The 23,646-nt window shown below is 42.6% G+C and overlaps 2 protein-coding genes across 3 annotated transcripts; one reads left to right on the top strand and one right to left on the bottom strand.

Moving 5' to 3' along the window:
• The first annotated feature begins 1,746 nt into the window (after positions 1–1,746).
• dnajc30b (DnaJ (Hsp40) homolog, subfamily C, member 30b) lies at positions 1,747–5,358 on the top strand. The gene has a single exon (XM_034115129.1). It carries the CDS (start codon positions 2,240–2,242, stop codon positions 3,389–3,391), a length of 1,152 nt encoding a protein of 383 aa, XP_033971020.1. The 5' UTR covers positions 1,747–2,239; the 3' UTR covers positions 3,392–5,358.
• A 176-nt stretch (positions 5,359–5,534) lies between these two features.
• On the bottom strand, positions 5,535–22,545 carry LOC117470369 (SH2B adapter protein 2). Of its 2 annotated transcripts, none has more exons than XM_034115127.1 (9): positions 22,351–22,545; positions 14,205–15,155; positions 11,227–11,328; positions 10,975–11,066; positions 10,560–10,660; positions 10,301–10,462; positions 10,012–10,214; positions 9,074–9,248; positions 5,535–7,856 (listed from the first exon to the last, which is right to left on the bottom strand). In XM_034115127.1, exons 2-9 carry the CDS (start codon positions 15,123–15,125, stop codon positions 7,522–7,524), a joined length of 2,091 nt encoding a protein of 696 aa, XP_033971018.1. In that variant the 5' UTR covers positions 15,126–15,155; positions 22,351–22,545; the 3' UTR covers positions 5,535–7,521. The 2 variants fall into 2 exon arrangements, with proteins under 2 accessions (XP_033971018.1, XP_033971019.1); XM_034115128.1 differs by having other exon boundaries at positions 7,688–7,870.
• Between the last annotated feature and the right edge of the window lie 1,101 nt (positions 22,546–23,646).

The following is a 23,646-nucleotide window of genomic DNA, read 5'->3' as shown; positions in this document are numbered from 1 at the left end:
ACTAACCAACCATCCATCGAAGTCACTGAGGAACTACTCATTAAGTAACCATTAACGAATGATTCATTAATACAGTACCCCCCAGTCTGTTTACCAGTAACTAACCATCAGTTCACTGAGGAACTACTCATTAACTAACCATTAACGAATGATTCGTTAATGCAGTACCCCCCAGTCTGTTTACCAGTAACTAACCATCAGTTCCTCAATCGCAGTCCCTGAGGAACTACTCATTAACTAACCATTAACTACCTAGTAGTTCCTCAGTAACTAAGCAGTAACTAAGCACATTTTGTGTACCTTATTGTAAAGTGTTACCATTTTTTGTAATACAAACACTTGCATGACTGATGACACGAGGGACTTGCATTGGAATAAAGAGGATGAGGAGGGGGTGGATTCACACTGTGGTAAGTTGGTACTCAATCATATTATTGTGTCCCATCTTAATGTTGCTGTTTTCTGATCTTGTTTTGTGTTTTAAGCTCTGTCTGATTTCCAGGTGCGTTCCATTTTCAGTTGGCAGACAGTATTGTCTAAAGCTGTTTTAGGCAAGTCTATGAAAATGAGTCAGTGTTTAGGGTGTGGAAAACTTTCAGTTTCATTTTTGATTTGGTCCCAGGATCCCAAAAAACGGGTGGACCCGGTTCTTTCCAATGTATAAACAAAGTGTCCTTGTCCAAAGCAAAGATAGGCTGTAAGGTGTTTTCCGCCTGTGTTGTAGTCGTCACAGTGAATCAATAGGAATAGATATGAGCTTATGTTGAACACATGTTTTCATGTAATGCATTATAAACATACTTAGAATGCATTATCTGTTTATAGCTCCAGTTATAAGCACGCATATATTCATAAAGCTTTGCAAAAATAATGCAAACAGTAATTAAAAGATTGTATAATGACTTAAAAGGTAAATTATCGTAATTTTTCATAATTGCCGGTCACTTGCTGACATTTTCTTGTTGTTGCAAGAGTCATAGAGTATTATAATTCCCAAATCCAAATCTTTTCAGAATGCATTCAGATTTTTCATGCATTAAAATGTGATTATTAATATAGGACTTGAGAGCATGACAGGTGCACCAGCTGCAGAAGTCTGCTGTTAACAACACATAAAGCGTATACGGTAGTCAATGTATTTGTTTAACGGGTCATTACAGAAATTGAGTGATACAACTTTTTGTCAAACAACTAAATAATGGACAAATACTTTTCACAAATGCAATGTTTTCCCAAAAGACTCAAGCTTAACACTCCAAATAGAAATAAAACCTGGTTACATTTCAACTTCACCTCTATGGCACAGTGGAATCAGGGTCTATACTGGAGATATAATTTGGCCACATACTGTATCTGCAAGATAATCCTGAAGAAGTCCATGAATGCATTTATAATATAATTAAGAACAAGGACTTAAGAACAAGACAAGTGTATGCACTGGCTGTAAAAGTCTTGTTTAAAAGACTTTGTGACTTTATGACAGATTGAATCTGCCCTGTCTGATTTTTATCAAGCCTTTACCAATAACGTGGTCATGTACAGTTGTACAGGGGAGGAGAGACACTATGGACGCTCGTGAACTGGCGCAACTTACATGATGCCGTTTAAAACATATAATAATAAAGGGACCGAGCCGGCCTTTCTCCGCAGAAAAGCGTTTTGGCCAATCAAAATGAAATATGCGGGACATCGTCTCAATTTGCAGGACGCACCAAAAGTCGTGAAAATGCTGTGCAGTCCCGCACAAAGCGGGACATCTGGTCACCCTAAGTGTATCGTTTACAGTGCTGGATGAAGTATTTTATTTAAAATAAAATACGAAAATGTAAAAATACTACAAGTAAAAGTCTTTCAAACTAAATGTTACCTAATATAAGGAAAAGTATAGGTTCAAGGTTCAAGGTTTTTTATTTTGTCATACGAACATAGCTATAGTGTAGTTATGACGATGAAAATCTTAGGTCATCTGATCTAACCAATCAAGTATGCCTAAAGTACTAGGATATAAATAACTCATTGTGCAGAATTGCCCCTTTCAGTAATATTTTTATTTAGTTTATACAATTATTATTATTATTAGTGCAATACCAGAGCTGTTATGGAAGGTTATATCAGTAGCGAAGTCCCTCCCCTTCCCTTTATGAATCGTTTTCTGCGAAATGATTGGCCGACTATGAAAGTACTTCCTGTAAACATTGACTCTGATTGGTTCCTCGTCGTTTGACGTTCCGGATGTTGCATGTTTTTTTCCGGCCGGCTCACCCATGGATGTAGGGCTCACCGTTCCGTTCTCGGTAAAATGGCAGAGGTCGGTCATAGGCTAGGGAGCGGGGCTTACCGGCTGTCCGCCCTCAGAAACAGCCAGAGTTGGTCGGTGTGCACCGGAGAGAGTCCCGGTCCTCTGCTGGTCAACTCCCTCAGTGACAGCCGGTGTAAAGAGCAGTCAACCCGGGACCAACATCATGAAGTTCAGCCAGTGTCAAGAAGCAAAGCAACACGACTCAAACCAGAGAAACTTTCCGGAGTGACAACAAGTGAAAGTCCACAGAAAAATGGGACTTTGGGCTGTGTCAGGTATTTGGAGCTGGATTCATCCCGGTTTATCAGAGAGAGACTTAACACTTACACAACATCCCTGTACCTCTCAGCGAGGCAGCAGGAGAGGCTGCTGCCCGGCAGGATGACATCCTGGAGCAGAGGAGCTGTTTTCATCCACCCTGACACCTTCAGGTCAGGGCAGGGGTCAGACAGGTGGAGGCGTCTGAAAGCCCATCCTAATACCATGCAGGTATCTACCAGAAGCTACAGCTGGAAGAGTGACCGCAGCTCAGAGGAGGCTCCCATTATGTACAGAGCAAGGACGACTTATTACGACATCCTCAGAGTGTCCCCTGGTGCCACACAGTCCCAGATCAAGACAGCCTACTACAAGCAGTCTTTTCTTTTCCACCCTGACAAGAACCCAGGGAACGATGAGGCCACGCAGCGCTTCTTTGATATAAGCAAGGCCTACACAGTGCTGGGAAACATTGGCCTCAGGAGGAAGTATGACCGTGGGATTCTCAGCAGTTCAGATGTTCACAGTGCAGGGAGACCTTCCTCCAAAGAGACCATGAGCAAATCCTCAGCCCCCCCACATCAGCAACACTACAGAACCAGGCAGTTCTCCCAAACTGGGAAGAAGGCCATGTTTGATTTTGATGCTTTTTATCAGGCTCACTATGGGGAGCAGCTGCAGAGGGAGAAGGACATGAGAGCCAGGAAGCAGCGCCTGCAGGAGCAGAAGAAGGAGAACCTCAACAAGTGGAAGGAGGGAAGACATTTGGACTTGACTATGATAGTGCTGATGGCCATGGCAGGCGTTCTCGTTGTGAATCTCAGCATATCCTGAAATAGATGCAGCACCTTGGCGGGTGCCTCTCTGGGGTTGCATGTTACAACTCTCAGGGAGGAGAAAGAGGGGGAGAGAGAGTGCTACCTCAGACTGTTTTGCAAGTGTTGCACGGTTTTTGACAGTTGAAGATGATTTTTTCTTGTGTGTTTTTAAGGAGCAAACAAAGGCTGAATCACTGGTTAGAGGCCAAAGATTGGTATTTATAAACTGTGTCATTAGCTGATTGTTTCAAAACAGCAACTGAGCATATTACTTTTCCTCATTCATTCACTTTAAGACTGTAAAAACCAGCAGAAACAAAAACTGCAAACACTTACCTAAAAAGTGGGTGCTGAATGATCATACATCAGAAACGTCAAGAGAGAGAACATTTACAAATCGTATGTACAGGTAATATTATATTTCACTCTTAATGGCTTTCTCACCGTTGATTTATTTTAACCTAGGTTTCAGAGACATCATTACAATCTTGTCAAATGGTCACTCTCCTTATCTCAAGAAGCTGATGTAGACTGTTATGGAGGTTTAGTTTTTGTGCCATCAACATCTGTACCACCAGGTGTGAAGTTTCTGTGTCTGCACTTATTTATTTCATTTCCATAGGGACAAGTCTGAAGCCAAACCACCCTTATTGGCAGCTCTCATTGAATTCCTTTCACCCACATGCTGCACAAGGATGTGAACATTGAATGTCTGAGGCTGGAACACGCACAATCCCTTTGCCTTTCCTTACACACTGCATCTGTAATTCAGGAAATCACTTTGAAGTGTGCAAATGTAAGATTATTAGAAAAATAATACACATGTATACACCTATTTTTGAGAGTGTATCGATCTACTGTATATTATGTTAAATTAAAAATTAAAATTTATTTTTAATAGGGGTAACTGTATAAACCAACTCTCAACCAACAGTTTGATTCATATTTTTTAAATAGTTTTATTTATCAATGAAGATCATAGTTTGTGATTACCCAGAATGCTTTGCGTGTTTTTTTTTCTTTCTGCAATTCTATAAGATCTGACCTCTAGAGGGCGCCTGAGCACATCCAAATCATCATAGGCTTCAGTTGGAGGCCTCTGTGTAGTCTGTAATGGACGATACTCATTTATGGTATGGAAGTCTGCTGAGAGCTGCTGTTGTTGATAATACATCAGTTTATTTCCTTGAAGATGCTTCCCAGTAGAAACTTCCAACATGGTTCATTTCTGGGATTAAAGGAATACTTCGCCAACAGAAGGAATATTTGTCAATTACTCACGGTGTGTTACCTTGAATTCTAGGAGAATTATTTTTTTCCATATGCCTATAGTGAACGAATAATTAAAAAAAGACTTGTCTTGAATGAAAGTATATGGGGCTGAACTTTCACAACAGTAAAACTATATCCAAACATTTTCACTCTCATAATTTTTGTATATGTAATAGAAAGTAGTTAATTTAATGTCTTATTTATCCAGTTGTATTCTCAGTATTTCCCTTACTATTTAAGACAATTCTGCATAGACAGTCTTACGTTTGTGCAGGCATGCCTCTTTTAAATAGAAGATTTAAGCAAAAAATACACATGTTTTGTTAAATGTATTTTGAAGGAACTGTGAATGAAATTGAGACTTGGATTATACTTTACAAGTTGTGTGAGAGTTTGTAGCCTGATGTTTTGATGCAGTTTTGCCGTTGTTAAATGGCCCAAAACTTAAATTCATTACTTGCATGAAAGATAAATGTTTTCTTCAAGAATTCAAGGTTACATGGGTTGAGTAGTTAAGAATCAAATGGACATTTTGTTGGTAAAGAATTCTTTCAAGTTATCAGTGTTTAAACTGACTGTAGTGGTCAAACAAGTCAAACCCTTTGAACTATGATACTGCTGCACTAGATCTCATAATACAAATGTGTGGTAGCATTAGGGCCTAAATATGGAAGATAGGCTGACTCTGTTTCATTTAATAATATAAACTGAAACAAATGAAAACCACGACACCTCAGTTAATACAGAATACATACATGTGAAACAAATGATCTCTATAGAGAGCTCTACTTTATCAGATTGTTTTTGTAACACCAAACTCTTCAACTTGTTTAAGCCGTATGTCAGGCTGTTAGTGACGTGTGTTGAATAACCGCAGGAAAAAGTGCAACATTTCTTCACATTTTATTCACAGAAATATAAAGTAGTATGTCAAGTACATCACTTTGTACAAAATTGCACAGACTCTTCAAAACTCAGTCAGACAACAGAAAATGTAGCTTAAGAAGTGTTAAGAAAATAAAAGGGAGGCATGAGCAATCTGTGATATGTGAGATGGGCTCTTGCAACAGACAGGCTCCACTGAGGATGTTTCATCAAGAAGAATCAATCAATTGTACATAAATAAGACTCGATAGGAAAAATGTAATTTACAACAGCTGAGGAATAAATATGTTTCAAAAATAGGATTCAAATTGGCACATGAACTGCTCCGTTCTCTCCTCGACTGAAATTTAAATGTCACCATTGAAGCTAAATGGCCGTGCTTGAAAAGCCCAATGTTGACTCTTGATATGTTTATTCTTTCCGAACAAAAGTTTGCATATGTGTGAAGTACAGTATCTGAAATCTGGCTGCTCTCTATTCATTTTGTAAGGTGTGCCTCGCCAGTTTAAAAAGAAAAAGGTGTGACATTGTGGGAAGTACATCCCTGGGTTGGATCAGAGCATTGATACCACTCCACTGAACATGAAAGTGGTAACCATTTTCTTATTTAACTCTTGGCAATGCATTTCCAAAATGTCAAACATTTCCTTTAAGAAGGTATTTGGACTGATATTGTGTTATAGTGAATGTCTGTGATGTACATTTTTACAGTAACATGAGTATTTTGTTGTGTTTTTCTTACGAGTTAATAACTCAACAAGCCCATCACTCTGTCAGCATAAAGTAAAGCAACAACATCACATCTTCCCATTCAAACATGGCCATCTACTACCCCTAACTTACTGCCTGTCCACACCAGGCCGCACTAACAGTACCAAATACTGCCGCCTCTCTAAAAAGCGAGTCCCCGGTCCGTCCAATAAATGCTGGATTTGGTATAATAATAATATCTTCAAGGCATTACTTCAAGTGAACTCCTATATTAACAGCATATCTAATCTACAGGTTATTGATATGATAAGCTTGAATACAGAACCAGCACCAGATGGAGGGACCTCGAAAACCATGTTTTAGAAACACTACTGCAGCACAACGATCATTAAAAATATTTGAGCTCTAATACACCATCACACACTCTTATACAAATAACCCGGTATGACGGCAAAATGTAAGCCACCCGGCCGTATTCATACAAACTGAACATGTGTCCATGTACCATTTCAGAGTTTCTAAAGTGATATGTAACACAACATATGACCACCTGTGTGTGTGTATGTGTTGCAGCCATTAATGAAACTGAGAAACAAAGCCAATTCATTATGATGAGATATGCATGATCAGTGTGTTTTTAGCAGAAACTGAAGATATAGTAATTACCTGCGTAACATTTTTGGGTTTTTGAGTTTATGTGAGATGGCAAACGCTATGACCAACAGTCTATTCAAGTCCAAGGTAATTGTCAGGCACTAAGACCCTTTAGGCTGTAGACGTTTTAAGAAAAACATGTCCGAGCTAACGCTAACACGCCCATGATTGCAGAGACCCAGGGCAGGACTTTCTAGGGAAACCCTGCGGGGACAGTGAGGATATCCGGGACAGACTCAAAGCAGCTTAAAAAACATTAGGGGATGCTCTCGGGGCTCTGAGGGGAGGGGGTGTTTCTTCAGGGTCATTGCAAACCCTCAATCCTTCACTAGGGTGGTGACACAGGCTCTGCTCCCAGGGAACTGTGGGTAAGGGTGAACAGGAAGTGGTCAGAAGAAATGAATCAAAGCCATATGACTCCACTTGAAGACTTCTCTCCGCCTACACTCATCTTTCTGCTCACCATAATCTCACCACCCTTCCTAAATCAGAGACACAGGAAATTGCCTTGAAACTAAAACAAACAAACACAACGATGGGTGATCCAGTGATATGGAACGTTTTCATCATCAGCAGAGCGCCCCATGTCATCTCCGATACATAACTAAACCCACCCCGGGTCGTTTAGTAAAAAGAGTACTGGTTCTCCACCGCCCGGGCCCTGCGGGTCCCGTCAGCATCGTGGTAGTCCTCGGACGCTCCGCTAGAGGCCTCCAGCAGGCGCTCAGAGCTGTTGCTCCGGCTCTGTAACCCTCCTCCTACTCCTCCTCCAGTACCTGGGTCACTGCGGGAGAGGGAGGGGAGGGTGGTGGGTGAGGAGGAGGTGCTCGAGGAGAGCGGGGCATCAGGAGGGGGCCCTGCAGGCGCTGTGATCCCAGAAAGGTGGAGAGGAGTCTGGGCAGAATCAGTCCGGCAGCCTGTCTCCCTGGGTGGGGTCAGGACGGGAGGGAGAGACACATCTGTAGAAGGTTGCCAGAGGGAGAAAAAATACGTATAATTCAATTGAAATCAAATCAATTTGAAGAGGCAGTACAGTGCCACAATAAGATATATTAAAACAGATGAATCCATTCGGCTGATAATTGTTGGTTTATACTGAAAAGCTGCCATCTTAAGGCTCCTTCATAGAGCATGTAAACACAGGCAGTGTGGGCCTCCTTTATTATGCTTTCTCTTGGTGGGCAATAACACCGACCACACTGGTGCCAAAGACATGCCTGACCAGTGTATCAGTGAAGTCTTTTACGCCCTGAATCAAACCCTCGCTCTATGTAAGTATGTGTAGGGTAGGGAGTGCATGAGTGTGTGGGTCCAGCATTGGGGAAACAGAGGGCCTCTTTGTGACCAGCAGGGTGTGTTGGGGCCGGAGACTCGGCCTGCATGCAAAACTCCTGTGGTATAATCGCCCCCTCACTCTCCTGTACAGGAGGACATTCATCCCATGCCAGCAGAGCAGAGGGCAGGAGCAGGGCTAGTAGGAGGAGGAGGGGGGGGGGGGGCTGGTTCAGTGAGTTTTAGCTCTGAATCTTCCAGCTAAAGGGACAAGCTATTCATCAACACACATAACTTTTTGGAAGTGTCTTATCCTCCTCCATTATCCTTTTGATCTTGAGAGGTGATTGTCAATCTGAGACACTTTTTTGAAACCACGAAAATGATTTCCAACATGACAATTTTTTTAACAGTGGTGGACAAATCATTCAGATTGTTAAAAAAATATATATCCTCATTAAGATGTTGGCTTGTGTAGCAGTACAAAAGTATTAGCATCACAAAGTATTTGAAGTACTTATCCTGTACAATGGCCCATTTCAGAATAATTTTATATTTTGTATTCAAACTGATGGGAACATAAATGGATAATGACTAATCACTTTCCACACCAATTGAGGCTGCAGCAACAAAACCCTTGAGTGTACTGAAATGAGTAAAAGTATGCCTCATCATCCAGAATATTTAAAAACACCTGTATTGTGTGTCCAGAGCCCTTCACTTATAGTGGTCTGAATGTACTGACCTTTCCAGCAAACCTGATATAAAATATACCACTATTTAAGCTTCTAATAGGAATATATGGAATAATTGGTCAAATCAACATGTACGACCTCTTCAGCTAATTGTAGTCAAAGCTTGTGTGAGGTGGTGTGTGAGCAGTTTTCGTTTATGTGTTGTCTACCTGTTGATGAGCTTCGCTGCACTTGCACATAGGAGCGGAGTGTGATGTCAGCAGAGCCTCCGGACTCGAGGGGGATGGGGTGGGCGTGGAAATGTCTCAGCATGTCCGACACGGTGTGGAACCACAAGTGGTGGACATGGCACTGCCCGTTCTCATTCACCGACAAACGCAAATGCTGGAAGAGAGGAGGAAGACAGGACGTTAACAAGTGAGGGAAAGTATGGAAGAGGGAGAGATAGATGGTAAATAAAAGAGTAAAAAAAGAGACAACAAAAAGACAGAGAAGTGCTGTGTGAGAAACAGATAGAGGTCAGGACAATATCTGAGGAGTCTCGCTGTGGGAACAGAGCGAATGCCAAGGCTGACACCAGAGGAAGAGGCGGCAGCTGACACGTCCTCAACACTACCGGCTGGCAGGATGTGATGTTCAGGGATAGTATTACATAAGAGAACACAAAACATTACTGCATCTTTTCCAGGGCCAGAACAACTCTGTCTGCTATTAGCTGCTGTGGTGCAACCCAACATGTCACAAGAATAGGCATTGAGTTAATTGAACTGCAGCAGGGAGGTGAGATGAATGTTATTTCATTATTTAAATAACATAAAAATCATCAATTACAATTTGGATAACTGATTTTTTGGTTTGTTTTGACAAAAAAACAACAACATTGTTGGTTACAGCTCCTCAAATGTCAGATTCCTCCTTTTTAATTAATATCATTTACTGTAGGTCAGACAAAAGAAGCAAAATGAAGAACGATATTTTCACTCAGGCAGCATAGCAAAGCCATTTCTTTTTGATTTTCGTGTTTTCTGAACTACATTGAAAATATATCCGTACAAAACTGTTCAACCTGATAAACTACATTTATATCCCCCTCTTTCTTCTCAAATATATTACATATTGCCATTTCTCTGCTGTATAGTTGTCTCACCTTGGCTTTGCCTTGAAAGTTGAAGGTGAGGACGTACTCCCCCGGCCTCGTCTCGCTCTGACGAATCACAAAGAGCCCGTGGCTCCTGGCCCCGCCTGCCAGCACCAGCTGAGCCGCGCGCACACGGGACAGTGTACCGTGGAACCATGGGTAACTCGACAGGCTGGCATCCCCGTCCGACTCTTTGGCTCCTTCACTGCCACCTGAGTCAGAACAAATCAACGTATTGTCTTTGTCTGTTTGTTTCTAAGGATTCTTACTGTATGCTTGGATTGAGTGTCTGTGTTACCTGCAGAAGAGTTGGAGCTCTGAGCCTCCGGGGACTGGAGGAAGCGCTCCAAAGGCATGTGGGACGGGTGCTGTGTGAAGGGGGGTTCCCTGCAACGGACCGAGGGGGCACTGTAATGCTCCGCTGCTGTAGGACACGGCCTCTCCGGAGCTCGATACACACCTAGGCAAATGTTTTAATTATATTTACAACAAATGTACGTGGATCAACAGATTTCAATGTTATGTTACATGTGCTGCAGAAAAGAGTCTTTGCTCACCCTCAGACAGCAGCTCACAGCTGCAGGAGGACACCATAGAGCAGTCTTTGGAGGCTTGACCATGAGGACAGGACGCCAGCTCGATGTCATCGCCGCTGTCACTGTACACAAGCAGGCAGGTCAGGAGAACCGCAAGAACATAAACACATGCACACACGTGTTCTAATACACGACTCCAACCCTCATCCACATCCTACAAACACAAATAATCTTTTTGTTTACGTCCTGAACCAACTCAGGAAACTGAGGAGGAATGTTAGTGGTGCGAGCTTCCCCATGTTTGTGCTAAAGCAAGCAGTCAAAAAGTCCACTAATTTGATGATTAATGACTGTGTGTTTTCCCTCTCCCATCCACCCTTCATTCCTGTCTTCCCTCCATCTTCAGCCAACAGCAAATATTTATCTGGTGGTTTACCCGGGGTCTATGCAGTCCTGGATGTCAGCAACCCAGGAGTTTTTCTGCAGGGAGTCTATGGTTTCCAGGATGTACTCTCCCCCGTTTTCCACCTGTTGAGGCAGCCAAACACGATCACACACTGAGCTCTGTTCAAAGGACCACATCAGGGTACAGATCCAATGTTAACTCAGCCAGGGTACGGGGTAACACTTTTTCCAACAACATGTTTAGTGTCATATTCTGGAAGGTGCACTGGGTTTGCAGTTTTACCTTAAGAACGAAAGTGTTGTCCTTGTCAGGCATCTCCAGAGGCATGGTGGTCCTCACCTCCACGATGGCCGACAGAGGGATGCTGACTTTAGGCTTTGAGGACTGAAGTTAACATGCAGACACACAAAGGATAAAAGTTTACATTTAACCAACATTTATGTTTTTTCTAATGGTTAAATCTGATGCTGCCTTACTGTATCTTTGACTGTTGCTTATTTAGTTATGACATTTTAAATGTAAAACTTTAAACTTTTATAAAGTTAACATTTAAAGATGTTTAAAGGTTTCATAAGCAAAATAGATTGGGAGCAACTGCTTTAGAGATCAGACAGGAAACAAGCACTGCCTGTGATTGCATATCACAGTAAATTGTTGTTGTTTATGTGGCAACAAATCTAAAAGAAAATGCATTACTCCCTGAGTGATACTGTAATTTCCATCAGCGTAGTTCCTTCAAAACCAAGATAAGTAGTTAAGGACGGTCCAAAGTTAAATTAAAACCTTCATTACATCCTGTAGGAGGTAGCTGCGTCACTTGTAAAGGAGAAACTTTATATTTTTCTACAAAGCTTTTAATTAGGGGTACAGGTTAAAATAGATTCACTGCAGCCTCTATGTTTAGTGTGAAACACACCCAACTTCTCCTGACTCTAAAGAGATAATTAAGGGGCAACATGAAGTCTGAATCATCGGTACAACCTTAGCAGCAATGAACTGTTTCCTGAGATAAAATTCTAACGAAAATAGGCAAACATTACAAATAGAAGGGAAGAGTTTACAAACGATTTCCAAATTTGCAAAAACGACTCAACAACTCAGATTTAATGCAGTCTCTTATTTTTCGATGCGTTTCTCAGCAAGCATTCCTGCTGAGTGACCGTAACAAACATAAGAGTTTACAAGTGGCTTAACACAGAAAACATCCTGGCCTCAGATTGCCCTCTGCAGAGAGTTGGACCCATGCCATAATCTCAACAGATCCAGTGTGTGTGTGTGTGTGTGTGTGTGTGTGTGTGTGTGTGTGTGTGTGTGTGTGTGTGTGTGTGTGTGTGTGTGTGTGTGTGTGTGTGTGTGCGTGTGCCTGTGTGTGCGTGTCAGGAGAGGCAGAGCGAGAAGGAGGCTGACTGATGGTCTGGCAGAGCTTTATCAGCTGATCTGTCTGGAGCAACACGGCTCTCCTCTTGATCTGCTGTGCAGCTGGCAGCCATCCACACCCACCATTCCTCAATTTGGATCAGATGTTAAAAATCACTTCCTGTTGACCATTTCCTGTACGTCTCTACTGCAGATAGCACAAACCCTTTTTCAGTGTGAACGTCTGTTCAAATGTTGAACATGGTACAAACCAACTTCAGCGTCTAAGCGTTGAACATGTGCTCCACCATACAGCAGTAACAGCCTCACAGGAAATAAAGGCAGCAACTCAAACCAAATGAGAGCCAGGAGAGTTTTGTTGGATTTATTTTGGGCATATAAATGCTTTTTTTCTGAATTGGTATAATGTTGGGACTTCAAACCATCTTTAGAGAAATTGTCAAAAATCAAACATTTCCCATTCATTCCAATAAAGCCAGGGTGGTCGTGGACATTTAATGTTTTTTTATAATCTGAAAAAAAGTGTTAGCCTACTAGCTCATGGCACGAGCACTTAGCATTCAGTAAAAACCAAGCGACCTTCATGATTTTTTAAACATTTTTTGTCTTTGATTATCTGAACTTCCAGAGTAATGGGTTTTTATTTAATTTGTGTTGTCGCAAAAACATTGCTTTTATGTAAGGCAAGTAAACATGTGTCCTTTTTGATGTGCTGCAGCTACTTTTACCCTTTAGTTATTGCATGTTGCTCTGGCTGGTGTATCGCAGAGAGTGGGTCGTCCCTGTTGCTGTGTCATAATGCAGACAGTTAGCGTGCTGCAGCGTGCTCCACAGCAGGGCGGCCACAGATTGATGGCACTGACAGGGACGGAGCCACAGCCAGTCGGCCAGCAGCGAGATTTTATGAGCCGGTTTATCTTTCCGACACTGTTGACTCAGCACTGTTATGATTTGTAAGACCTGAATAAGACGGCAGTGATAAAACAAGTCAGAGAGTCTGCAGGGCAGGCCTGTGGAGATGTGTGTGTTTAATTAATGTGTCACTTCAGCTGTAACCGCTCTGAAGTGTCTCCTAATCTCAGTTCATAATCATTGTCCCATGTGTGAATGTTAATAGAACATAACAGACGAAACTGCTGAAGCACAATTATTAAGTTTCCTTTTACGTGTTCCCCTTGTGGCTTCCTCTCTGAGTTTGGCAGAGCTTTTTAATGGCTCACAAAAACTATATTGGTCCCTATTTTCAGTTTGTCACTGTAGACTGTTAGGCTAAGATGAGGAACCAATCAATATTTATTTTTTGCACATGAAGGGGGAATCTTTTCTATCCGCTTCCCTTTCACAGAAATCAATGTAAGAGCTTCCTCTCGCTCTCTCTCTCTTTCTCTCTGTCTATGGCAGTCTCTGGTCACTCCCCCATCTCCTTCACCCCCCTTCACCACGGCTTCCTCCCACCTGTCCTTACCCCTCTCCCCCTCTCAGCAGGCTTATCCCCACATTACCACCAGCTATGATCAAAGGACAGTGGCAGATTTACACACACCCAGCTGCACAGCCTCATGGCCTTCTTAAGGTCAGGGGCAATGATCTGGAAATCCCATAAAGAAAAAAGTGAAGTGTGCATGAATCCACGACGTGACAGTTTCTGAGAGCGGTTCCACTTCACTTGGGGTCAGAGGGGTTGGATCAAGCTGGATTTGTTTCTGGGATTCAAGGAGGGCTACAACTCATAATTATTTTCATGAAATATTTTTTTTTCAATCACTATTTAGGGTTTACTACTGTATACATGTTTCTTTGAACAAATCCCCGAATAAACATCTAATCTAATGATCCATGTTTTTCTGCCTAATTGTTTTTCATGTCTGCATGTGTTTGTGTACCTTGGGTGGCACGTAGAACTCCAGCAGGAACTTCTCGCCGCCTTCCTCCCTCCTCGTCTTCCTCAGCAGGAGGCGGCACTTCTGCCACTGTGCAGCCCCCATACAGTTTGTGTCGTCGGCCACCATGAACCTCAGCGCTCCCTCCCTCTGGATCTCCAGCATCTCAGCCTTGTGGCCCTGGGAGCCTCTGGGAAGCCGCAGCTTATTGGACCACTTCTCTCCCCCCGCAGCCTCCACTCCCCCTCCTGCTGCTCCCATTACTCCCCCGTTGGCCCTTCTAACTACAGAGGGTCCTTCAGGTTCAGGGGAGGCCCGTCTGTGCCACATCTCCTTCACCCCGTCCACCACACACAGGCTCATGTTCCTCAGGGAGAATCCTTTCTTGAAGCGAGCTTTTGGGTGACTGACCGACACATCCTCTGAGCTGCGGGACTGTCCCAGAGCGGACACCTTGTGGGTGGACTGGGGGCCTCGGGAGGCGGTGGCACTGCCTGCCCCGTCTATCCCTCCCCCTCCGCTGTCCATGCTGTCCAGGGATTCACTTGAAGCCCCCGCGTCCTTGCGTCTCTGATAAATGTCGTGACCGTAGGACAGCGGACAGCCCTGGATTCCCAGGAAAGGAACAATGCTGTACTTGGGCGCTGTGTTGGAGCCGTCCTGTCCCGGCGAGGACGCCTGGTTCTCCCGGGCCTGGGTCAGTGCGGCAGAGAAGCACTCCAGGAAGTGGTGGGCAAAGTGCTGTGAGAAGCTGGCATCGGCACCAGGCGAGTCGTAGATCGGGTTTTCCAACAGAAAGCGTTGGAACTTGTCGGCGAAGTCTGCAGCGGAGGCTCTGGCATGGAGCTCACAGAACTCTCGCCAGTCTGGCAGCGGGCACGAGGAGGAGAGCTCCGGGCTACCGGGCACCACCGCTCCGTTCATCACTGGGCCATGCCAACCCACGAGGAGAGGCTACAGAGGAGGAAGAAGAGCAGAGTCAGTGTGGATTCAAGAGAAATACTTCAGCGTGTACGTGTGCAACTCCTGGCTCTGGATCAGACGTACCACACATGTGGATCGGCCTGCATGTGTGATGCTGCAAAGAATAAAAGATGTGTGAATGAAGCAGACTGCTGAACCAGCATGTTTGTCTTTATGATTATTATAAACATTTCTGATGACCTCATTGTCCTCAGTAGCTATAAGCACTACTTGTCAGCATCCGGAGTCCAGAGTCTCGGACAGTTGAAGATGTGATTGAAGGTTTGAAATCCGCTTTTCAACAGATTCAATGTGACAACAGAAGTGAACAGGAATCCAGAAAGCTAGAGTCTCCATCACTTACCAATTGATAGTTTCTGACAAGCACTGGGATTGTCTGAATTGAGTTATGTCGGAGCAGGTTGACAGCAACTCAGATTCAACACGGACTCACCATACAGCGCATTTTGCTTTTCCATCTCACTCTCTGTTGTTTTGAGTTTTTGTTTTTGAAGTTACTATCGCCAAATCATCCTTACATTCCTCTGCTCCCCACCATGTGTGTGTGTGTGTGTGTGTGTGTGTGTGTGTGTGTGTGTGTGTGTGTGTGTGTGTGTGTGTGTGTGTTGGTATGACTCAGCCTTCTCTGGCAGATCAGTGCCACACCACATCACAGCACTGATAACACTCTTCTCTCTCTCTGTGCTTACCACCATTGTGTCAGTAGCAACATCCAAGGCCAGTTTTCACCCCTCTCATCTCTCTCTTTCTGCGCCTCAACACATGTGTGACTAATGCAGCATCAGTGGATGTCGTTGCACAATCAACCACATGTTGCTTTGATTATTGTTGTCTGTAAATCGCGGAGATAAAATATATTGTCTGAGTGGGCAGGCAGAGTGACATACGCACGGTTGATGGCAAACACTCCTCAAGCTGTGGGAGCTTATTCTCAGAGCTGCTCGTGCTGCTCTTGGCAGTTCACTCACAATATGCGCTCAAATGTTTGCTTCCTGCACTCTGAAACCAAATCATGCATACATTTGCACTGCAGTGGTTCCTGGAATTACTCCTGCACGCAGCGTTATTGTGATTTTGAAAAAGCATCCATGTGGGCCTTAGTTTCAGTATTAGTGAAAAAAACTCTGTACTGGAATTAAGTCTGACACACACTTTGAACTACAAGCCAATATCTTTGTTTCAGTCCCTTTTCTTTAAATCTATTGCAGATCTGAAACAACATCATGCCAGATCAGAGAGAGGATAATGATGAGGGGAAGTACACAGGAGTGTCAGCTCTTTGAAATCTCTTCACAAGAGAAACTCCTGGATGTGGCCACCTGGTGTCAGAATTTCAGAGGAATGATGGATAGAGACACTCGAAAGAAAAGAAAAGGATAGGGTGGGACTACAGAATAATAAGCCAACAAAGTAAATGTCTCCCTTATCTGTGTGTGTGTCCCAGGGGAATCTAAATGTGCCAAACTGTGGTCATTTAGCTCAATTTAAGTTCAACTCGTGTGCAGAAGTGGGTGGTCGGGGGTCTCAAATGAAGCCGTTTGGATTGGCACTGTGTTTTGGTTTGTTTTCTCCCATGTTCTGCCAACAAGGCGGAATCACATCCAATGGTCCCGGGTCAGGAGCGCTTTCATAACATCTTGTGACAGAAATAACTCAAGAAGAAAGAAAGATACAACATGTATCAAATGTAGTTGTTAAACTGTTGTTAAACTTAATTAATGGCGAATAAATAATTTACCATTGAAAATAATTAACATTTGGGTTCCCAAAAGTGGAAAAGCTGCAGAGGATGTCTGGACCATAATCCATTTACAAATAACTTATTAACATCTGTTCCATTTAGGAAAGTGAATTATCAGTAACTAATGTATAACCAAAAAGAAAAGAGAAACATCAGCTAATAGGATATTTTACAACCTGGCTACCCAAAATGTGATATTAAAAGATTCATTCTAAAAAGAGTTATGAGAAAGTGGTACAGAGATACAATTAAAATCACTTTCCAGATTCATTTCATTCATGAATCAATGACTCCAGACATCCATCTCTTTGTTCCTCCAAGCCACACCAAAGCTATAGTGTGAAGTGTGTGTGTGTGAAGTGTGTGTGTGTGTGTGTGTGTGTGTGTGTGTGTGTGTGTGTGTGTGTTGCCTGAGAGGAAGTTAATACCCATTCAGCTATTTCAAACCTGCACTGGGCCCTCTTTCCACTCATTCAGCAGAAAAACAACAACCCAGTGAGGTGTGTTTCTCAAAATGACTGTCCTTCCGCAAATATGAGGATGTGTCTCTCTCTAGAAAACTGAACTAACAGTACAGTACAGTACAGTACGACACACACACACACACACACACACACACACACACACACACACACACACACACACACACACACACACACACACACACACACACACACACACACACACACACACACACACACACACACACACACACACACACACACACACACACACACACACACACACACACACACACACACACACACACAGTCAGCATGAAACCTAAGCCCTGAGTCGCTGGAGGAAGTGGACAGCATTAAGGTTTTCTGAGGCTCAGCACGCTGAAGCAGAATACATACTGCAGAGGGAATAAACTAAATAATGTCTGGGACTATGGAGAGGGCAGTGCTGGAAAGTAACTAATTCCATATTTCAAAAACAGATATTGAAATACATACCAGCAACAGCAGCAAAATGCCACAATCTAACAGTTCAAACAAATTAAGAAATTATTTATTTGTGTGTGTGTGTGTCACAGGGGACATTTGACCACAGAACAAGTTATTCTAGGATACTTTGTTTAGTTTAAAACCTGCAGAAACAAAAAGTGCAGGTGTGACATCACTATATAAGTTTAGTCATTATAAGTCAACTCACAAGTTGAGTCCCGAAAGTATCAAGTATTTTCACTTTAAAAGGTTCAAGTCCATCTCAACTCACAAGTCATTATTATTATTTTGTTAGTAGGATTTTGATGGATTTGACAAATGAAGGACATGAGTATTTTTCCCCCACTGGAGGGGGGCATGTTTTTGCTCCATAGGCCAGCTGCTAAAACAATCAGTGAGAGTGTGGAGGTGGAGGAGACAAGGGGAGCGTAAAGAAAGGGACGAGGGGGAGCCGAGGCACCATGTCCAACATCCCCACGACTCCCCTCTGTTTTTAAGACCATTGATGGACTTACAATACCATAAAACAAGATTGAAGATGTCGAGGGGAACGTTAAAATATTCACCTCCATCCTTCAGGCTCCTGTTTCTCTTCCCTATCTGTTGTAAAAATCTACCACTCCTGTGCCCCCTCCTCTTCCTCCTCCTCCTGCTGCTTCTTTACCCCGGGGAGCAGGGCTGATATCTCTGTCAGATGTTTGGGAGTTCTGTCTGTAACAGTAAACTGAACGGGAAGGAGACGGAAGAAACATTACTGTGTGGGGGGAAGCTATCAAATGCAGCCTGCAAAACACATCGGGCGAGATACGTTCACTTTATGTAGTTTGAGGAGCCTCACAGGACTGAACTATTCTCCTGATTAATACTGCGGTGTTGTGGCTACTGAGGAAGTGATGATGTAGCCAAGCATAGCGGATGTACACAGATTTGTATTTTTAAAGCTGTGTGTACACATACCTCCCTGCACTTAGGGGAATAAACACTACATATATGTAGTTTAACAGAGTTATATCTAAACACATGCTGCAGTTTCATGCCAGCAGTACGCCTTCGGTGATTGGCTGCTGAGGACGATTGGTGATGTTGTGCTCCGGCCCCGGGGAGGTTAGGCCCTGCGATGTTTTCTAAGATTAGCCTGCTCCAAAGCACAGCATACAGCTAGCAGCACACTCAGTACAGTACAGATCTGTGCGAACATCTCCAACGCTGTGTGAATCCAGTAACAACATGTTCTTCTTATATAAGATGTACACATAAGATATGTCATGTTAGACACACAAAGGTTAAACAGGAAAACAAAACGATGGTATTTATGTTGGTTTTCTTTGTATAGGCATGCATATCCAAGTATTAATGTCAAGAATGTATAATAAATAGAGCTGATGAATTGGTTAATTGATAAATCATTTTGACAACCTTTTGATACAAGTAATCATTCAAACATCTCACAGGATTTGCTGGCATATTCCCTTTTATGGGAAACTCTTTAAAGAACATAATAGTTCATCGAAGATTGAGGCAAACAGGTTGGTAATTGGGCTTTACATTGTAATTACTTTCATTATCAATTGGTCTGATGATTATTTTTTCAATGAAAAGGTTGTTTACTCTATGAAATATGAAAAAAAAGCGTATAAAGCCCATCACTACTTCAGATACTAAAAGCAAAATGGAGACTCAATTTGCAACTCTAACATACTGTAGGTGATAGAGATGCAGAAATCAGAAGAAACATGCAAAAGTAGAACCGAAAGAAAAACAGACTCTGACACAGGAGGCAAAGTCACCCTGACAGAAAAGCGCCGCTACTCAAGATGTCAAAAGACAGGATATTACAGTAGACATCCAGGTGTGTGTGTGGGTGTGTGTGATAAAGCAAGAGACACAGAGAGAGAGAGAGAGAGAGAGAGAGAGAGAGAGAGAGAGAGAGAGAGAGAGAGAGAGAGAGAGAAGGAAACTTTGTGGAGCACCTTCGGAAGTGGAAGGAAAAGCAGAGATGTAGCCACATGATTAAAAAAATCCCAGAAGGGAGAACATTTCAGATAGAGAGGGTGGATGATTGATGGGGATCAGACGTTCTAGCAGGAGGAAGAGCAGACGTAGGGGTCAGCACTGATAGAGCCCCTCTTTTTGATCCGCCCACTTCCGAGCAGCCGGTCACTGACCTTCAACCTAACCCCTGATAACCTCGCCCCTCCCTGATTCAGCCTTAATGTTGTCTGGAGAGTTTGTATCAGTCCTGATGCGACACAGGACCACCAGAGGGGAGACTGTCTCCATCATGAAAGTACACTGGTCCAGACATTGATACGTGTGGCTGCTTAAAGCTATCTGTGTGTGTGACAGAGTGGACCAGTGATAATAAACCAGACATGATGAGAGGATGGAGATTCCTAAGCCTGAACACAAACAAACTGACCCAATCTCTCCAGTGGGCTGATGGGTTTTCGACCACTTCCCAATATATGTAGCATGGCCTCATCACGCAGATATTAAATACATTAATCAGTGTGTCCTCTACCAGCAGGCCCTCTCTGCTGGTTTCTCTGGCGAGCGGCGACAATGTAAATATTGAGTGAGCTCAGGCCTCCATATGGCGGCCAGTGATAAAGGACGCAGCGCGTGGGAGATGCACATTCCGCCACCGACTTCCATTTCCTGTCTCTCACCCACCGGCTCTAACTAATTTCACAGATGACCACAGGCCTCTCGCAGAGGGAAAACTGTGCACAACCTGTGTGAGCATCAAGTGTCATTTACTGAAACAGATGTTTTTTTTTATTTGGGGACACAGAGTGGAGCTGGTATAAAAAATATCCGAAAATAATCTAGATTGGTTCTCGCGACATGGCTTTTTGCACTTTCTGACATCGTAAGTCTTTGTGCTTGGTGTTGGATTTTGTATACTAATCATAGCCAATAACAAACTGTGTATTAATACAAATTAGTTATTTGTTGTTTGGTCTGTATAATGTCGCATATTTATGAAAAATAGAGCGAGAGAGAATAAAAAGAGGTGACGTCTTCAAAAGCTATGGGTCCAGTTTAATCTCAAAACATATTAGATATATGTATTGTTAGGGAAAGCCAGCAAAGCCTCACACTAGGCTTGATAAATTACTTCCATTTTTTTTATAAATCAATGATTAAAGGTGTTGTTGACGTATATTCTGCCTTCTGTTATGCCATCAAAATAAAATATATGATATAAAGGTCTATTACATACATTGTTATGTTATATTGGATTGCGGATCCCCTTGTTATTCTGTCCACGCTATGAAGGATATACAACCTGGGGTCAGCTCTGAATAACTATCAAAATTGTAAAATGTAATCAAATGCTTTAGAGGGATGTTGCTTACATCAAAGCTTATATTCAAATATAAGACAATATAGGGCGAAAATGAGGGAAGTCAATACTAACCTGTACCAATAAGTCATAAAATCATACTGAGGAGTAAAGTCAGAATATCACAGTTATTTTAAGGCCTATAGAATACATTTTGTGGTCATTTATCAAATTGCATTTTATTGTAAGGTGTTTTTATTATTCTGTCTAAAAAACTCAACTTGATGTGAATAATATTGTATATTTAGATCTTAGAGGGACGCTGCTTAAGTATCACAACAAAACAACGTACAGCAAATTATCATATGTCTATAACAAAGGTAAATAATGAGACATTTATTACAACATAGTGCCAGAGACGCAGTACAGGAGTATCATATAAGAGTGATGTGATGTTCTCTATAACAGCAGGCCTGTACTCTGTTATAATCATTCTTATTAGGCTTCATATTAACTGACTGTCTCATGTAGACTATAAAAAGATACATGAGAGAAAGTCAATAGCAGGCCAGAAACAGGCCTACTGCAGGCCCAGAGAGCCTATTTAAAGCCAACAGTGGATCGTTGTGCTGCGTGATGGACTTCATGAATGGGAACGGGCTGCTGCTGAATGGCTCACAGCTCCAGGTCCAGAAAGCAGGAGATGAATGGGAGTCACGAGTCGGTACTCTGACTCTGGATCATCTCGAGCGGGCCTCACATCACATCAGGCCCATGAGTGTCGAGCATGACAAGACTTTACCCCCTAAAGGCTATTAGACTAAATGGATTATCGGAAAAGCCCCTTTATACACCGCGACCCTCGTAAAGCCACTCACAGCCTCTGTTTTCAACACCTTAAAAACAAGCCGATCGCACTTGTTCTCTGCCATCACAAATGCGCTTCCTAAGAGAGGATTCATCACGGACAGTGCGTGGGGATGAATCGGGTTTATCACCAAAACACAGCAGCCTCCATCTCCTCCTCAGCACCTGGAGGTTTGTTGTTGTTGTTGTTATCACGATGCTCGGCTCTTTCTCCGGACAACACCTGCGCATGAAAAGGCTCTGCAAGATGTCTCATCGCTAATTTCAGGATGGTCCTGACGCGATAAATAAGACATAAAACGCAGCAGCGGCTCTCACCTCAATGCAGGACTGGTGTCATGACGCTGCTGTCTCTGAGGGGGTCCTGGCTTTAGATGTGAAGATTTGTTTTTGTTCTAGTCAGAATCAATCATGGTTTGTATTCCCACTCTTCATCTGGTGTCCTCCTCGGTTTATTTGCGCTCACAGCCGGTCAGCTCCATCTCTCAGCTCGACGCACTGTGCGGCTGTACCTTTGGCTCTGCTGTCCACACACACTCACAAGTCACAAGCAATCACACGAAATGGTACTTCCGGTAAATACTTTCACAATAAAGCTCCAAGTTGTTGGTCAAATACGAAGCCCAATGATGTTTTTTGCATTTGGGGGACAAAGAGATGCTGATTTCTTTTAGTCCAGGGGCGAGAGTGCCATTACAATAAATGTAAATAATGTTAGGTCATTTTGTCGCAGGCAACTGACGTAGTAATTCACTGGATTGACGCACTTAAATAACAAAGGTATAAAAATACAATACAAATATGTTTCATATATGATTTGGAACATTTCGAAATGAGGAGCTGTACGGTTTAGGACATTAAAAAGATATCAAGTACTCATTTATGACATTTTACATTATTGCATGTTTAGCTAACTGGCTGTGCATTGAATCAAATCATCTTTTTTCCCATAATTACTTTCAATATATACACAATTCATGCCAGTAGAGAGAGATGGTTAACACAAAATGTGTTTTCCTTCTTGTAATTACTTTTATTACCACAATTGTTCTCGTTTACTTGAGATGTGTTTAAGGCATCTACTACACCCAGGCACATAAACGATAGGTACTGTTACCCTGGTTTCCATTAAACTGAATTATCATTCAGTTTTGTTTAATTTCATCATTTGAATAACTGAACACATTTGAAATGTGGGAATATTTATGGGTTTTGAAACCGAACTAGTTGTTGATATTCCAGCACTCTACTTGCATGATGAATCTGTGCTGTGTAAGAGTATGCTGCATGTGAAAACTGTTTGTATAGGATCATTTCCTGTTTACTATCATTTGAGGGACTACAATACACAGATAATGAAAAAGCTCATGCTCACATGGATATAGTGAACTGAGAATACATTGTGGTCCAGATAAATAACGCATTGAGTTTTGATTCCTGAAAAGCTGACATTTAAAAAAAACGCTACTAGAAAGCCATTCAGACAGCCACCAGGAGAAAAAAAAAAAGTTGAACCATTCTCAGGTAATATGGTGTCACAGTGTGTTTCCTAATAGATGAGTCACATTTGGTAAAACTCTGTAGGCTTTTATTTTGAAGGCCCAATCAAGAACT

This window comes from Trematomus bernacchii, unplaced genomic scaffold (genome assembly GCF_902827165.1).
Source record: "Trematomus bernacchii unplaced genomic scaffold, fTreBer1.1, whole genome shotgun sequence".
Taxonomy (NCBI): Eukaryota; Metazoa; Chordata; class Actinopteri; order Perciformes; family Nototheniidae; genus Trematomus; species Trematomus bernacchii.
Note: the sequence above shows the minus strand (reverse complement) of the source record. Positions and strands in the feature narration are given on the sequence as shown.

Bases quoted from the DNA above. Each gene is read 5' to 3' on its own strand.
- dnajc30b (XM_034115129.1), top strand. From the start codon at position 2,240: ATGTTTTTTTCCGGCCGGCTCACCCATGGATGTAGGGCTCACCGTTCC.
- LOC117470369 (XM_034115127.1), bottom strand. From the start codon at position 15,125: ATGAACGGAGCGGTGGTGCCCGGTAGCCCGGAGCTCTCCTCCTCGTGC. The intron at 11,329-14,204 runs GTACACAAACAC...TGTTAACTTCAG, and splicing joins AGTTCTACGTGCCACCCAAG to TCCTCAAAGCCTAAAGTCAG. The intron at 9,249-10,011 runs GTGAGACAACTA...CCTCTCTTCCAG, and splicing joins ACTTTCAAGGCAAAGCCAAG to CATTTGCGTTTGTCGGTGAA.